The sequence below is a fragment of the Mesocricetus auratus genome, unplaced genomic scaffold, assembly GCF_017639785.1.
Source record: "Mesocricetus auratus isolate SY011 unplaced genomic scaffold, BCM_Maur_2.0 Super-Scaffold_100020, whole genome shotgun sequence".
NCBI classification, from domain to species: domain Eukaryota; kingdom Metazoa; phylum Chordata; class Mammalia; order Rodentia; family Cricetidae; genus Mesocricetus; species Mesocricetus auratus.
In genome coordinates this window covers 16,180,718-16,199,005 of record NW_024429201.1, presented here as the reverse complement: position 1 = coordinate 16,199,005, position 18,288 = coordinate 16,180,718, and the positions used below count along the sequence as shown (strand labels likewise).

The following is an 18,288-nucleotide window of genomic DNA, read 5'->3' as shown; positions in this document are numbered from 1 at the left end:
CTCCCAATCAAGAATGTTGTCAAAGAAGATGTAATATAAGCACCTATGTACTCACTACCACAGCCACATTAGTGACACATGAAGCTCGCTATATGAGCCATCTCTGTCATGTCCTAAATCAGTAACTTTTCATACAAAGCTGCTCCCGAGGCATGCCTTACACTTCTATGGTTAAATGTATTTAGAAATGTTAGATCCTAAGTTAACCTGTAAGCCCCACCTGCCCAAGGTCCAGGTAACTTCCTGGGAGTTGTAGTTCTATGTTAGACCCAAGTTAACCTCTAAGTCCCACCTACCCAAGGATCAGGTAACTTCCTGGGAGTTATAGTTCTATGTTAGACTCAAGTTAACCTCTAAGTCCCACCTACCCAAGGATCAGGTAACTTCCTGGGAGTTGTAGTTCTATGTTAGACTCAAGTTAACCTCTAAGTCCCACCTACCCAAGGATCAGGTAACTTCCTGGGAGTTATAGTTCTATGTTAGACTCAAGTTAACCTCTAAGTCCCACCTACCCAAGGTCCAGGTAACTTCCTGGGAGTTGTAGTTCTATGTTAGACCCAAGTTAACCTCTAAGTCCCACCTACCCAAGGATCAGGTAACTTCCTGGGAGTTATAGTTCTATGTTAGACTCAAGTTAACCTCTAAGTCCCACCTACCCAAGGATCAGGTAACTTCCTGGGAGTTGTAGTTCTATGTTAGACTCAAGTTAACCTCTAAGTCCCACCTACCCAAGAACCAGAGAACTTTCTAGAATGGTGGGAGTTGTAGTTTCTGGAAAACAACAACAAAGCCTAGCTGCAAAGTATGAAGGCCTATGGGTTTTCTCCATACAAGCCCCAACAATGTGTCAGCTAGTAAGTTTCCAAGTGGTGTTTAGGTTTCCAAGTGGTGGTACTGACTAAATTCCATCTTGGTCAGCTTTTAATATTTTAATAAAAGCTTGCTTCAGTTTGGGCAATATGGTGGGGATTGGTTTTTCTATGGTAGATTTCAGGATTAACAGAAACGGCAGAAATTTCTTGTATACTTTTACATTTTATAACATAAATGCTGCCTTCCCTCTGGGACTTGCTCATCACTGTATTAGCCTGCTATATAGCACTCCTCTGCATAGCCATACCAATACCAGGATTTTGACAGGCTGCTGGGAGAAGAGGAAATAGAGTGTGGTAACTTAAGTTCCAAGGAAATGGAAGGAAAACACTGCTCTGGGAATCAGGGAACCAAAGCCTTCCTTGAATGAAAAGAGAAACTAAAATTCACCTAATACAGCAATCTGGAGAGGAGATAAGATTTGAGGCCTTAAAGAAGATTAGAGCTGGAAAGCCGCTGGGGGAACCCAGCTGAGGCTACTTTTTATCTAGTAACATCTTGCCTGGAAGGCAGCTCCCTCACTTTTCCTGCCTCTTGCTCCTTGCACTAGAGAATGAAGGTCTTAACCATCTCTCCCACCTTTTGAACTTCATATAAGGCTACATAGTCTTCATGTTAGCTCCCCTGGAAATGATTGCAAGAAAAAAAAATTAGAGGAGATCTGAATTTTATTTCCTAGGAAATAGTTTTTGCTTTTATAATCTCCCAATCATGAGAAAGCAGATTTTCTGCCTGTCTTTTAGGACTGCATAGATAAAAGGTATTTTTAACTCATTCAAAACAATACTTAAAAAATACAATCAAAGCTAACAGACCCTCTACGTTTCAAAGTGATGGAAAAGCGATGTTAAAGTAAAACCTTCAAGACACACAAATTAGAGGCAGCAGATTCATCAGACTTCTGAGGGCACAGCCCCTCTGACAAGTTCAGCCGGTGTCTTTGGGAGCAAGACAGTAAGGCCTGTGCGGTTTGCTCACCGATAACAGGAAAGTGAGGGACACAAACTACCAGTAGGAGGGGGTTTGTGAGGGGAGCCAGTCTTCCTGCAGAGAGCAAGGAGTTGAAAGCATTGCTAGTAGGCATTTTTGCAGTAAACAAAGTGAGGAAGCGGTGCTTGAACAATCTTGTACTGTGGCATCCTCTAAGATCAGCACCTAAAACGCTATGCTGTCATCCTTTGTTAGCTTTGCATTAAAATGAACCTGACACTGTTTTTAGAAGCATTTCTTTTTCTCGGTGTCATGAAGGATCATGTATGCAGAAAGTGATTAATTACTGGTCCTCTGTGTGGCATCCACCACGGATACTGAGGGCCATGGGGTTCTGAACATCCACATCAGGCATTATTAATACTTTGAGGATAACTGAGACAAACATAAAATTGTGTTTATTTGGGGAGTGATACGTTTGGAAATATTAATTTTCACAAAATTCACTGAAATAGGTAGCTTTGTGTTAATCTGTCTGACATGTTTCATTCTCCCACACGATAAATCAATTGACTTTCATGAGAGAAGGGACTTTAAATGCCCTGTATAATTCAAAGCAAGGCTCCAAATACACTCATTTCACTGTTAATGGTTCCATTTTTCTCAAGTGAAGAAATACATATTTTCTTTCTCTATAGTGTCTTTTCATATCATTCAGGGCCATCAGCTACCATTAACAGAACTGAGACTTCACTGTGAAAGCAACATATGGCTCTTACATAGACAAAATGGATTTAATTTCTTAAGCTGTCTGAGCTTCCGGCAGTTACTGGAAATATACTAACAAATCTAAGAAAAATTACTGTAAAGACCCAAACTAAATCTGATCAAAGTTCTAAAGTTTTCAAATAAAGTATAGAAGAAAAACCCAGGGTGTTTAAGAACTAAATAAACAGTATAGAGAAAATAAGATTGTTTGCATAAAACAACACCTCATAGAGTTTTTCTACATTTCTCACCTCTGATTTCTCATTATGATGAGAAATATCAAAGGTTTGAGTTTGGGAGCAGGCCCCTAACCATGACACAGAAAAAGAAAGCATTTAATCTCAAGGTCACTTCCTAACCAAGGATCAAGCCCTTAGCCTCCAGCTAGGAAGGAGGCTAGGAGCTGGAAACAGCTGAGGCAATTTTGCAGGAAAAATGATTCCTTATCCATTTGGCAGTCTAAATTTGTTTCAAAAAGGAAAAGGAAAAGAAATAAAATGGTCTACAAAGCAAGTTCTAGGACAGCCAGGGCTACACAGAGAAACCCCTCTCAAAAAATAAATAAAATGAAAAAGGAAATAGAATGTTTGCAGATGGTGCTGTTTAGGTTCCTAGATACAAAGCCTGGCATTTTCTTAAAATTTCATCCAAAACATGACAATAGTCACCATATAGTTTTTTATTGCTCCACAGTAGGATTAGCTAATCTTACTTTAAATATTCCTTATAGCTTACATTCCTAAATACCTTTAAAAATTAAAAACTTATAAGAGGAACTGCACCACAGACTTCTTCAACACAAACCAGATAGAAAATCCAAAGACTTCAAATTCAGCCCTTATAGAGAGCACTGCTCATGATAGCTATCCTACAGGTAGTGAATGAAATATTGAAGGAGAACTTCACTCTGGAAATGGCAGATGAATACAACTGTTTTTTTTGTTTTGGGGTATGTGTGTGTGTATGTGTGTTCTTTTTAAGGCCAATTATATGGCCTTATAATTGGCCTTAAAAAGAAAGGTGGAGACACATGACCAAGAAGGTCTGCAAATTTACTCTTTGAATACAAGAGTGTTACTTGTTCCCTTTCAATAAGACTTGAATCTAACAGCAGGAAGCGTAGCCAACTCAGACTTCATCCATTCAAGAGCAGAAAAATCCGTAACACAAAGAACAGCCAGAGATTTTCAGAATATGTGGCCAATCATTAACTCCTGATTAAGGTTACCTACCTGCATTATCTGCAGATTAAATCACATTCTTCACTTGGCTACATAATGGCATTTTTAAAACTTAAGATCCTCCTAGGGTTTTAGTAAGCATTTGAGTTTACAATGTCCACAAATAGATCCAGCAAATTATAATTAAATCATTAATTCATGTTGTTGTTTTGTTGACTTGGTAGCTCATCATTAATTTTTTAATCGACATCAGAGACCAACAATTCAGATAATGATCACATTACAAACTAGACAAAAAGAGAGCAAAGAAAGAGAGGTTTCTACTTACAGACTTCCTCTTCGAGGGAGGCTCAGCTCCTTCTGCAAAAGAAAAGAGAAAATACACATGGGAGACGCCACACCAGCTGAAGTCATTAGGACACCAAGTAGCAAGTTTGGATATTCTTTATTGGACTTGAGTTGGCCTTGTCAAAACACCAAAGACTTTGATGACATAATTTTATGTTGGATCCCTCCCAACACAGCTCTTGTTAAACAAGAGGTCTGAAGTGGTGGTTTATACTACAAACACTTTATCTGATTTTGTAGCATAAAATCATTTGACCTTCAAAAAGCAACTTGGGTAAAATACTGAGTTGAATAGCATTGCCTATGACTAAGGAAGTCGGTAGAACCAGGGGACCTATCCAGAAAAGAAATATATAGAAGCAGGAGAAATTCCAGAGGATTGTAATTAAGTGAAAGGTGAAATGAAAAGGGCAATTAAATCAGATTACTAAATCAGGTCAACTTACCCTCCCAGGAAAAAAATTCAGGCAAAATACTATGCATACCAAATACTATACTTTGTTATTTTAAAGAGAGCCTGCAAAGGGTTTTCTCCTGGAATTAGTTCTCAAAACAAATGGCATTTATTACTTAGGTATTGAAAAGTAGGTTAATGAACCTCTAAAAGGTAGCCAGACAGCCACAATTACCAGAGTGTTGGTATTTCTAAAGTATGCTCTCACACTTTTCTCAAATTAAGATCATTATCTACAGAATCACAGAGAGGCAAGGAAGAAGAAAACCACAACCAGGCAAGTAAACCAAGCAAATCACACAGGAAATCCTGACTCAGAAATACTTGCAGCCACTACGGAAGGTCTAGAGGCCCCACTCCTGAAGGAGGATTACTTGATGGCAGTAATTAAAGAATAGGAAGCCGTGAGTCAGCAGCAGACTTAAACTCAAAATGCAGTACCCTACAAATTCAGAAGAGTCCAAATTTGGTCGCTCATCCTCAGAAATCTCATTTATTTGGTGTCTTCCAGAGGCGCCAACATTGTCATTGGCAAGGTGTTTCCTCCGGCTTCACACTCACCTTGTCTGTCTTCTATTTTTATTGGGTCCTGAGTGTTTGTCAAGGACAATGGCCTCAGACATCACTTCTAAACAGTGCAATTTTCTCCAGCACAGCTTACAGAAAATGGCCTTGAGAGCACCCGAGGAGAGGCAAGGGAAGTTCTGTGACTTGGGCTTCAGACATAGAGATGCTCACATATGGAGTTCCCATAACATATCTCTGGTTAGTGTATAGGAACAATCAGTAATCCCGAATGAAGCACCCTCCTCCCACGAAGCGAACATTTTCTTTGTTTGTTTTTTACACCGTTTCCCCTTAAATCCTTGATTACCCACAAGAAATTATAGTGTTTGCTAAGGCTGGCTTCCTGACTCTGAAACGGAGATGCACCTTCATTAGCCCATGACAAGAAGACAGTCTTTCTCCAGGATAGTCTCCTCAGGGGCTGAAAGGTACACAGAAAACCAACGAGCAATTTTCTGTATAGGAATCGTTGATTAGTTTTTGTATGTGAACTTTTTTTTCTCTTACAGGACTCTCTAACAGTCATAATTCATCAGATTGTGTCTTTAGGAAAGGACTGAGACTCCCTGTACAGCAAAAGGCCTAGAGCCCAAAAAGTTACCACTGCTTGATCGGAAGACAGCATAGATGACACCAGAGGTGTTATTAATAAGAGCAAGCAAGTAATAAATCAGACGCTACATTAACCATACATGCAAATAGAAGACTCAGAAGAGAAAAGGCCAAGTGGGTAACTATGGTTAAATCAGTCATATTCCCTGAAACCACCCGATCTGGCTGTTTTGCACTAGGAAAAAAGCCACTGAAACAGCAAGATAAGGGGATAAGCACCCACTCTGTTTTTAATTAGAAGCCCTTCCAATAGGCCTGGAATTACGAGCTCTAAACAAGGAGAGAGGTTACAGTGGATCACACAGCTCCCCTGCCCCACAAGCTGGAGCCTGAGCTTCCAGCATGAGGAACAGAGGACATTTAATAGGCCACTGTCAGCTGACCTGAAGCCACCATGCCAGCCAAGCTGAAGGAGCTAATCCACCCGACGGCTTGAATGTCAGGCTTAGGATGGGAAACTCAATTTGGTAGCAAATTGGAATCAGATGTGATGGTAATAAAGTGAGAGAAATGAATGTGCCATGGCCAAGACCTTGTGAGCAATAGTCTGCAAACACGGGGGGGGGGGGGGTCAACAACTGCAGGCCGAGCAGGCAGCAGCTACTGCCCTAATGTACGGAGTCTACATGCTAATAAATCAGCACAGGTCAGACATAAATGAAGAGAATCAAGGCATTTTACTGCCTAAGCCCCCATGGTACTCCATGTATGTGTCTTCATTTGATTTCCTTAATGTCAGGATAAGGTCACTAGCACATACTTAGATAATTGGGTAAGGTGTGTGGTATTGGCCCAGGCCATAAACCAAAGCTAGACTTTGCTATGTAGGGCACCTGTTAAATCTGTATTAAGCAAGAACTGGAAGTGGGGGGAAGTGGGATACAGAGGAAATAAAGGGGTAAGAAGCATCTATCTCAATTAAATATGTTTATCATTTCCAGATTAAGAACATGTTCATGACGATTAAAGTTTAGAAAAATTATTTTCATGGATACTGATTGTTCAGTGACTTTGTTTTAGGCTTGTTTTCTGTCTGTTTGCTTTGTTTTGAGATAGGGTCTGAGGTTGTAGCCAGGTTGGCAATCCTCCTACCTCAGTCTCTCAAGTGATGGGATTACAGGTCATGAGTGTTTGCTTTCAGTGGCTTAATATATTTTGGAGTGCTATTTATCATTATTTTCTTTATATATTCTTTGCTCTATTTCAAAGAATGTTAAACAGTTATGTTGAAAATCAGTATGAAGTATAAATAACCTTTTCTGAGACTTGTCTTTTCTTGAGATCTCTTGACAAGGTCAAGAGTGGCCATGAACAGTGCGCATGCCCATAACCACAACACTCACAAGGCTGAGGCAGGAGGATATCTTGATTCACGCCGGGGTATAGCAAAACCCCTATTTAAAAAAAAAGGCAGGATGGCAACAGACTGAGGATTCAAATGTTTCTTCAGATTTAAGAAGAGAACCCATGCAGAGTTCAGGATGACAAGAGAAGTCCAACGAGGGAGTGTACGCCAACAGCAGCCTCCAATGGGGAAGAATGAAAATGACTTGCTTTATTCATAAAGATAGCAAATTGCAGTATTGCATAAGAAATTCTCACAGGTATACTTTCTAAAAACTTAGTGTTTAAGTATTGGGTAGCTATTTATACACAAAGCAGAGCTACTACATAGCCCACATGTGTTCAGAGAGTTTCTGAACTATTCTTTAAAGAGATCAGTAGACTGACTCTGCACAAACGAGGGAAATATACAGAGATCCAAACAGTGCTGTAGGTTACCCTCTCCACCAGTGTTGACACTCAATTCACCTTCCCTTGAGGAGGGCTGGATCAGTGACTCTAGTGATTCCCTTCCAGGAGCACTCCGCAGACACCCCCCTGACCAAATGATCAGTTAAGCTTCACAGGGACAGGTTGTGCTGACATCCTCTAATGGAGGATGAGGTCGCTTCATACTCTGGTTATCTTCCTAAAATTCCCTAACTCCACTGTCATTATGAGAAAGCATTGTAAATAGAGAGACATCCAGGTGCCTGTAAAACAAAGCTCAGAAAAATGTAAGGGAGTGGAAAGAAGCCATCGGAGTATGCTAATGAGGCAGGGTGGCCAAATGCAATACAGAATCTTGGCTTGGATCCTGAATCAAGAAAAGCATATTAATTCACAGCCCAGTGACAAAACACAGTTGAGTAGGGCACAAGACTAGGTCACCAAGCATTTAATCCCAGCACTTGGGAGACAGAGGCAGGTGAATCTCTATGAGTGCCAGGCCAGTCAGGGGTACACAGTGAGACCCTGTATTCAAAAACCAACCCTGAAACCTGTATCTAGCTGAGTTGTTAGTGAAGCACCAGTGTGACTTTCCTAGTTTTGACAAGTGTATCAAGGTTCTGTAACATGCAATGCTGGCATCTGGGGAAGCTGGAAAGAGGACATACAGGCATTCTCTGAACTATCATGTTCTGAAAATCTAAAATTAATCACACTATCCCAGTCAATGGGGGATACCGGAGATGGTGGAGGAAAGGGATGAACAAGCAATTATTAAAATATTCAAGCTGCCAAACAGGCAGTAAAAAAGAATAGGAGCTTCCTTCACAAGCACAAAGATGAAACAGGTCCAAATCCACCAAATTCATGCCCAGGGAACTCCTTCAAGATGGAGTTAGAGACTTGAAGACTGGGAAGCTTGCTTCCCCCAAACCCTGAAAACAAGCAAAATGGCAATGACCAGAACAAACTAAACCTCATAACCTTCCAGAAAGGAGAGGCTGTGTGTTCCTGTGCTTCCTGCTGTTATCTTAGTTTAGTCACCTGCATATTCCATCATGTCACCAAGGGTTATGACATGTGCTAGCTGCTCTCTCCCTTTTCATTTAGGAAGAGTTCAAAAAGCCAGGATGTGCACAGCAGTGGCATTTCAGGCCACAGATGGGGACATATGAGGCGAAGGACAAGACAAGATACAACCTATTTAAAACCTACTCAGGGAAACAGAGGCAGAATGAATGAAGAGGTCTTAGCAGGTGCAAGATTAACCTGGGTGTGTAAATGCTGACGGGAGAGAAGATGACATGGGTGGAGTCATTCTGCTCAAGCAGAAGTCCGGAGCGCTGGTTGACTTGGCTGAAGTAGAGATTCTGAAACCTGACTACACATTAATGTCACCCAGGGAGCTTTGAAAAATGCCAGTGCCCAAGCATCACCCCTAGAAAGCCAGGGAGAGGGAAAAACTGTAGCAACTGTTTATTAGAGGGCAGCTGTTTTAAATCCCTTTAAAGATTACCAGTTTATATAAACCTTTTACCTTAAGGGGGGGAGAAGGTGTTTTTCCTTTAGGGAACATTAATTTCCTAGGCTGTCATTTGAGTAGTGAGAACTAAACTGTGATGTCATTTCCTGTGTAAGCAGGAAGTGGTATAGGTGGAAGACCCATAACATTCTAATGGCCATTGTGGCCCCATTCTACAGCAGAATGCTCACTGCCAGACATCAGTGGGAAAGCAGCCAGGGATGGGGTGACCCACAGGTCAGCGCTCTTACAGGAATGCTTGGGTCACTTTCTTGCCTCTGTCACCAAGTGTTAGGTCTGAAGGCGGAGGACAGAAGGCCTTGTATCGGAGAACTGGAGCGCGCATAACACTTCCTTCTGAACCTGGGCAGAAGGCAAAATTGATTCTCAAACACCCTTGGAAGCTTCAGGAATCTGCCTCACAAGCACACAGTTTTCTGCATGAAGAAAGTAAAGGAGACCTTCACAGAAAATTTTAAACGTGTACATCTACACCTAGACCACACCTGTGAAATCCAAGAGGCAGGGAGGCAAGTGCAGGAGCCCAAAGCTGCCCCTCACTTCCTACAGGATCTATTTCTCTTTTTCTGTCTACAATCATCAAACCACTGACTGTCTGGACAGAATACCAAGTATGGCCATAGAAAATGTCCACAGGACACCAGCAATCGACCAGAAGAATAAGCCCATCAGATAACAGCATGGAAAACTGAACTGAGTGCTGGGAGCTGGCTCATTTTGGTATCAACATTTGCTACATAAGCACAAGAATCTGAGTTCTGATCCCTAGTATTCACCTAAGAGGCCAGGTGTGGGCACCCCCAACTCCAACATTGTTGCAAATGGAGACAGTGAAATCACTGGGGCTTGTTGGCTGCCAACCTAGCTCCAGGCTCAATGAGATGCCCTGTTTCATTAGGTAAGGGTGGTGATAGAGCAGGACACCCAATGTCCTCTTCTGGCCTCAGCTCACAGGCACAGGCTCACACACACACACACACACACACACACACACACACACACACGTGCGTGCGCATCATCTGGCACCATTTCCCCACCTATATCCATTGCATGAAAAGACAAGCAAGGGGAGGTTGTCAGTGATGCTGACGGTGATGATGAAGAGGACGACGACAAAGTGGACATCAGCTTTGCCCCTAGGACAAGTGAAACAGACACATTTAAAAGTAAAAGTGGAGTTATTCACTGTGGTTTCATAAATTCAGTTCCTGTGAAGGCAGAAACCTTCTGCCAAGGGTGAAGGCAAGGGCACATTTGGGGATTAAAGCAAGTGCAATGGGTTTCCTTTATTCAATCACACACTCTTTAGTAAAGGTTGACATCGCAGAGACCATGCCAGCTCTGGGGATAAAGGACTTCACTCAGTGTAAAATGCGGTGTGAAAAGGCCTGGAGTACAGGAGGGCTCTCCAATGAATTCAACAGCAAAGGGGGGGGCTGGGCTCCCTTTGAAGAGGGTCAGCACTCTTCCTTGCCTATCTGATGTCCCCTGTTATAAAAGATGACAACTTCTGATGCAACCAACATAGTCCTTAGCTTCTAAGGGATTCTCCACCTTGGAAAACACAGATATTTGCATTACGATTGATAACAATAGCAAAATTACAGTCTCAATAAATAAGTAATAAATAAATAAAAACAGTTATGAAGTAGCAATGAAAATAATATTACGGTTGTGGGTCACCACAACATGAGGAACTGTATTAAAGGGTCTCAGTGTTAGGAAGGTTGAGAAACGTAGCTCTAGAAGTTCTGACTAAATTAAGCAAGTAGCAAAGCTCATTTTCCTTGACCAAAGTAATGAACTGAGAGACAGCATGTGACCTACCTGGACAAAGCAGATACAAAATGATGTTTTGGTTTTTCAGGGAGCCCCAGAAAGAAGTTTATGTGCCTCATCCAAAAGAGTTAGCAGGAGAGGTAGGGAGCTTGTGATGGGCATCAAAGGTAGATGGGGAAGATAGGGAGATTTAAGGCACTGGGTGACCCTTGAGAAGCAATGCTGGACTTTCAGGATATGTGAACCAAAGAAGTCTATTGCTGTGCTTTGCTTTTATGATTCAAAAATTGCCCAATGACACAATACTCTGCTTGTGTTCACTTTCTATGCTCCTTCTATAGTAAGGTCTGGGCACTGGTTAGGCAGCCTCAGGGCAGACTGAGGAAGATCTGTGTCTAGGGAAGGTGGAGTGTAGGATGGGTAGGGGCGAATCCTTAGAATGGCTGGGGAGTAGAGAAGAAAGAAAACTCAATAGGACAGAGTGCATAGGCAGGGATATAGCCACACTATGCGCTGTGTTCAAAAGCCTACATTTATCCTACATGCAGAGGTACTCCATGGATTAGGGTGTTGCCTGGCTCACAGATGGCAAATGGGCGGGGTGTCTTAGAGGCTCACTTTCTAGCATCCTGGGAGCACGGCTGAGCCAGGACCAAGGAAGGGGCAGAGAAAGACAGGAAGTAGAGAGGCGGGCTAAAGACAGGACTGAGTACACAGCATCATAAGGGTGTGAGAAGACATGCTGCGCTTCTGGGAAAGTCAGAAGAGCCATGGTGGATAAGGACATGAGGAAAGGGGGGCTTCAGGATGTGAAAGCACAGAGAGCTTTCAGAAGAGAAAAACTGGAAGTCTGAAATGGATGAGGGAACAGAGAAATGTGCAAACTATCGCCACGGTTCCAGAGAACGGGCTCAGGGACAGGGCTGTAGAGGAAGAGACTGGCAAAGCCACTATCCCAGGCTTGACAAACCTGCTCTCCACCCTACAGTTTTCATGTAAAAGGTAGCTACTGTATGTCTATGCTAAACCCACCTGCATCTCAAATATAACTGACTTAATGCATGTTGACAAACACTGGCTCATTTACTCTTCTCCACCATTATTTCAGTTTCACCAATGAAGGAACGGTGGCAAATGTCTTAGTGTACCCATACATCCACACCTGCCTAGTCCAGGGAACAGAAAGTGTCCTTCCTTACCAGTGCATGGCTGGGTGTATCTTTACAGGCTCCTCTCACGGCGCCTTCTAAGGACTTCAGGGTGGCTATCACCCTGCCAGTTATCTCTCTGAAATGAGAGGCACAACTGACTTGGGCAGCTTCTTCTAAGCAAATTTCACAGTTAAATTGCTTTTACAGACCCTGATTTTATTTGAAGTACAGTCTTGCAAGCATGTTACTTTTAACACAGACTTTTCTCCAGTAGAAAAGGCATAACATGCCAAATAATCAGCTAACCCCTAGTAAATGAGCAAGTGAAACAAGCTTCCTTTCCAATCAATTACTGTGGTGTAGGACACTTCCTAACGCATTATGCCCTCGATGTCAAACATCAAGCCTGGGAATCAGGCACATGTGTTCTCAGTATTACCAAGGAGCCGCCCACTGGAAGGCTAAGTTCGCAGGTTGCTCTGGGGGCTTTGCTGAAGAATAAGGCACACATATGTGATTGACAGCTGCACTTCACTGAGTGTTTATTACGTGCCATGCAATGTGCACAAGCTGCCTCGAGGTCAGCAGCTTCCAGCCCATAGTCATATTGTACATGGGGTGCTCAGCTGCCCCCCAAACAAAAGAACTCTTTCTAGGGAAAATTTTCAGGTCAATTTTAAAAGTTACAGAAACTAATTTGGGTCATATTGGAAAATCTAGCTTTCTGAAATAAAAGAAGCTACAACAGAAAAAAATTAGTTCCACTGAGATTACTGCTTCTTTAAAGATATACTTATTGTGTTGGAGTGATGGCCCACTGAAGTGCAAGAACCTTAGTTAAATCATCAGAACTCAAACAAAACAAAACAAAACCACAACAACTAAACAGATGTGATATACCTATAATCCCGAGGAGGTAGAGATGGGGAAATAAATATCTAGGGCTCAGTGACCAACCAGCCTGGCCCACTGGAACTGGGAGGTCCCTTCTTAAATTGACCTGAGAGGTCCTTTTCAAAAAGAAAAAGTGGATGATATCTAAGGAACATGATCTGAGGCTGTCTCTTGTCTACACACCACACACACACACACACACACACACACACACACACACACGCACACACACACACACACACACACTCATGCACTGCGGGGGGTGGGGGGAGGAGAAAGAGATATGCATACATCACACAAACAAAAGAAACGTAAATCAATCATATATAAAAAGACAAAGCAATGCCTTGAAGAACCTCCTCGGCCGCCTTTATAACCCAGTTTCCTGAGTTACAAAACAAGACTGGTACAACTTACTGACCCCAGGGCACATGCAGAACCATAACAGTGTTCTCATGCTGACAGCTCCCAACACCCTAGAAGCCAGCACTTCCCACCTAAGTATATGCTCAGATTTGGCAAGGGACACAGGCAGGGCACAAAGGGCCTGGATAGCATGAGCAACAGTCCAGACACCTTCACCCTGTCCGTCCCAAGGCTTGAACCTGGCTGTGGTTCAGTGAAGGCTTCAGCAAAGACACATCCCGTCACTCCATTAAGAGGGACACCTCACTGTCTGGATGTCCAACAACAATGCCAGATGTTGCACGTAACTGCTTTTAAGACAATGAAAACTGGAAGCTCCCTCAGCATCTGTATAAAAGCAAGGCCACTGCGAGCAAGGTCTGACTTCTCTTTCTATGGTTAGAATGGAGTTATGAAGACTTTTTGATAAATACGCGCATCAGCCCTGCCACTTAACTATGTTTCTTGCTACTGGGGCAAGTCCATGACCCACAGTGAACTGAGATAGAGAGGCCACACCGCACAGCTGTGTCCCACAAGGCCCTGCAATGCTCTCAGTTCTCCCACCCATTACCAGCAAATTACAGTAAATTCAAAATATTGATCTGCAAACCCCTATATGGGAAGAAAGTTACCATTGACTTTTATTGCTTACTGTTGGGTCCAATTCTCTGGAATCAATAAAAGCTACAATGTTCATAAGCTCCTAAGAAGATAGTTAATATAGTGGATATGAGACACCTTTTAGAATCATTATAGATCTATAGAATTCTCCATCAGCACTGTGGCAAGCATCTTCAGGGTTCAAAAAGCCTTATTTGATTTCAAGGTCTTCTCATTACCCAAGAATATGCCCCGGGAAAGAAGTGAATAGCAATGCCAGGGAATGAAAACGAAGCAATTAGAAAGAACCCTGCCAGGCAGAACTTCCCTCTCACCTCCGGTTCTCTCCTTTATTCACACCCAAACCACCGCCCCGCCCACAGTGGATCGCTACTCACCCTGGTCGCTTTTTAACAGCTATATCTCAAGTCAGACTGCAGATGAGTTTTGCTGACACTGGATTCCAAGCCCCATCAGGGAACACCAGTTTGCCGAGTGTTTTTTTTTTTTTAATAAACAACACTTCAAAATGCTCCTAATATAAAGAATCAATATCCTTTTATGAACTGATTTTTAAGAAACAGATAGCAATTCAAAAGTTCTATTGAAATTACAGACAACCTTAATACAAAGACAAAGGGGCTATATATATATACATATATATATATATATATATATATATATATATATATATATTTTTTTAGAACCTGGAAGCAGGGCAGAATGCTACTCTCTGGCCAGGGACAGAGGGATTACTCTGGTGAGATGAATCATTTGTATTTACTAAGGATTCCTCGAAGTTTATCCAGCAGTCACTGTTCTGAAGGCCTGTTTTAGTGTACAAATTTATTGGTAGACGAGCTCAAGGGAGTGCTTGAAAAACTATATGAAGCTAATATCCACAAGTCTACTTTCTTCAGGCCATTCCTCTCTATCTAAATGCAAAAGACAGCACAGAATATACATGCAAAATGGATGCAGGCCATGGAGATTAATGCCTCACATATTCAAATAATCGATAATGTAAACGTAAGCCTCTAGTAGTGCTGAAATTTATTGTAAGAGAGATGGCTCAGTAACAGAAACAATTGATTTGGACGTATTTCACTTAATCCTATTTGTGACACAGTACAGAGCCTGACATTTTCAAAAATATTTTTTAAAGATTTTTTTTAAGTGTGTGTGTGTGTGTGTGTGTGTGTGTGTGGTGTATCTATGTGAGGTGTATACGTGGTGTGTGTGTGTGTGTGTGTGTGTGTGGTATGTGTGTGTGTATGTGATGTGTATGTGGTGCATGTGTATACGGTATGTGTATGCATGTGATATATGTATTTGGCATATGTGTATGCATGTGGTATGTACATGTGAGTGTAGGTTCCCTCAGAACCCAGAAGTAACAGATCCCCTTGGATTTCAGGCAGCTGTAAGCCCCCACCGCCATCCCTAATGTGGATGCTGGGAGGTAAACTCAGGTCCCGTGGAAAAGCAGTCTGCACCCTTAACTGCTAAGCCATCTCACAAGCATCCAGAACTTGAAATTTTTTCCTTCCCTGTTCTTTATTTTTAATACTTCCTCCAATGTACAGCTGGAAGCATCTTGGCTTTGGGACCTGTGAGAAAGATGGATACCCTATCTCCTGCTTTACTCCTTTATCCCAGGAGGACTAGCAAAAATGGTGCTACCACGGCCACTACTACAGGGCCAGGCTGTGCTATGTGTGTGCTCACAGACTTCCTGGAAGTCTTGGCACCACTATAGTATGGTAATCTTACCATTATCTTCCAAATAGGGAGGCTGAGTCTAGAAAACTATATGATGATCTTCCCAAGGCCCAAAGCATTACATTAATGACAGTGGAGAGACAAAATTAACTTCTGTCCTTGAAGATGCTGTTTTAATGCTACACATGCACTGTTAACATTCTGTCACAAACATTTTTATGTGTGAAAAAGAAATCTCCATTAAAGTGGTTCATTTTCTGTTCTTCACAGATAAGGACATCCCTGGTTGGACATCTTCCAAAAGTCCTTCTCAATGACTTCCACCAGTCAGCTTCAGAACTGTGCATCCTAAAACACAGCACGTGTCAAGATAACCCAGACACCTTGAGTAAGAGCTGCTCCATGTGTCCCAGAGAATATGACCAAAGAGTCTGTAAACTGGGCCTCGGTTCCATCAGAAACAAGTCTTGGAAACATTGATTAATTTGTTTCCTTTTCATAAAATAAATTTGGGGGAGCTTCACAGTGTGCACTAATGACTTTGAAGTTAACCAAAGAGACTCCAAGTTTAATGGCATCACATTTGTGACAGTTAATTAGCAGAAAATATTTCAATGCAGGAAGGTTTTTGCTTTTTTCTAAGCATCAAAAGCAATAAAGGGCTCTGGGGTTTTAATTGCTTCTTCCCAAAGACTGATTTCTGGTTCTTTCCCTGCAAAGACACAATCCTCCCTTCAAAGTCAAAATGATCCCTGGTGACTTCTGTGACCACCAGGACCCTGACAGGGGTGGACATTTAGATTTGAGCTCTCAGGAGATTTTTGTAACATAGCTTATTGTTGTTGTCCAAACTAGGAGATTTCTATGCACTAGATGCCTACACTGACCACACACTAATGAAACCAATGGTGGATGGAGGTGTTTGCTCTGGTTTCCACAGAACTACACCTACTAGGTTCTTTCAATGAATTGACAAGCACACTAGACAACCATGGACTGTTATGTGCACTGCACTGAAGAAAGGGTGTGTGCGTTTCTGCTGAATCTCTGGACTGCTTTGAGAGAATGAAATGGATCACTGCGTCTGGATCCTTTCCCATAGAACACAGCTTAAAACACAATGACAGAACCACATGATACTGTCTAAAAATTTAAACAAAGCTGGGCGGGGGGGGGGGGCGGGGGATGACAAACTTTGGTGCCAGACAACTCTGAGCCCTACTGAGGTTGGAGATCCTACAAGGTCACTCAAAACATCATATTATTTAGACAAGTTGACAAATTTGTACCCATTTTTTTTAAATGTTTCTTTCATTTTGACACTAGCTTTAACACCCAAATATAGTGGCTAAACTGGGCTGTAAAATCATGCCATTGAGAAACACATATACATATCCTAGATGGTAAATCCTACAAGCCAGCCCATGCATCATCCCTCAGCTCACAGGATGAACCTGCTGAAGGGGCAGAGCCTTGAAGCAGCAGCAAGGTCCAGTGCGTCAGAAAATTCAGGAGTCTGCATGGCAAGATGAATGCCAGCCTCATTTTGCTCACGACTTTGGGCAACTTCTGTGTCCTGTCTGTGACTTTCCTTCATCAATGGAAATTACAGTTCACTGTTGTTAGGAGGATTCAATAAAAGAATACACATAAAACACTTAGCAATAGACCTGGCCCATAGCAAGCCCTCTCCCATTGCTATTATTCTATCTTAAATATGTATGCACATATCTGACACTGCAACCCCAGGGCTTTGCCTTTGCAGAATGCCAAGTATTCAGCCACATAATAAGTTATTATGCTGATATATATGTTCAGTGCACTGAAAGACAGATTAAAAACTAGTAACGAATTTAAATACACTCTAAGCCTACTTCAATGAAAGCTCAGCGAATCTATTCTATTCTTGTATTATTTATAGGACTTTCATGTGCTTTCTAAATAGCTCTATTTAAACCAAAATGGATTATCTAGGCACTTGAAATTGCCATTTAGCAAGCATGAAGACCACCTCTTAATGAAAAGCAAACGTCTTAAAGGGCTCCAATACTATCCAAGCACATGCTCACAGACCAGCATAGGTCCCAAACATTCTATAGTCACATATTTTAAGCAGCCTTTATATTTTAAAACTCATGTAATTTTCATTAAATTACAAGAGAAAAAGGTTATTTCTTACTGTGCCCAGGAACTATATGCTAGAGTCCTTGTGTTTGATGCTGCATTTTTCTGAGCCCACCTTTCATCAATAAGTAACAGTGTTGCTTTAACTAAAAAGTGTGGAAAATTCTGATTGAATTTTCCACTTCAAAGTACACAAAATCATTTCATCTAACATGCTGTGTTAGAAAAATCTATGCTCCATTCTAAACTCCCGTTGCAGCCCATTTCGAGTACTGGTGATACCCGTATCACCCTGCATGGCTGGCGAAGTAGAGTAAACATATTGGCTGCAAAATGTTTTGAAAAACCCCCTACTCCACATAGATCCCAGCTCCTGTCAAAAATCACAAACATGTTTGCATTCTGTCTGTGTGAAAGCATGACAGAGCTCTAGGAGAAATTCTCACAATAAATAAAAACACACCACCTAAGCAAGACTATCCAAGGCTTGCTGTGAGAAGCAAGGGGGGGGGGCAAGACTCAGCCACAATGATACACCCAGAGGTAGATAAGAGAAGACAT

General features: G+C 42.0%; 1 protein-coding gene across 12 annotated transcripts in view; it reads right to left on the bottom strand.

Annotated features, from left to right (window-relative positions):
* Positions 1-18,288, bottom strand: part of Mast4 (microtubule associated serine/threonine kinase family member 4) — a 575,239-nt gene that overhangs the window by 267,246 nt on the left and 289,705 nt on the right. For all 12 annotated transcript variants that reach the window (XM_040729116.1, XM_040729119.1, XM_040729117.1 and 9 more), the window contains one exon: positions 4,081-4,112. In XM_040729116.1, coding sequence (XP_040585050.1) covers positions 4,081-4,112 — 32 coding nt within the window. The remainder of the gene's footprint in view (positions 1-4,080; positions 4,113-18,288) is intronic.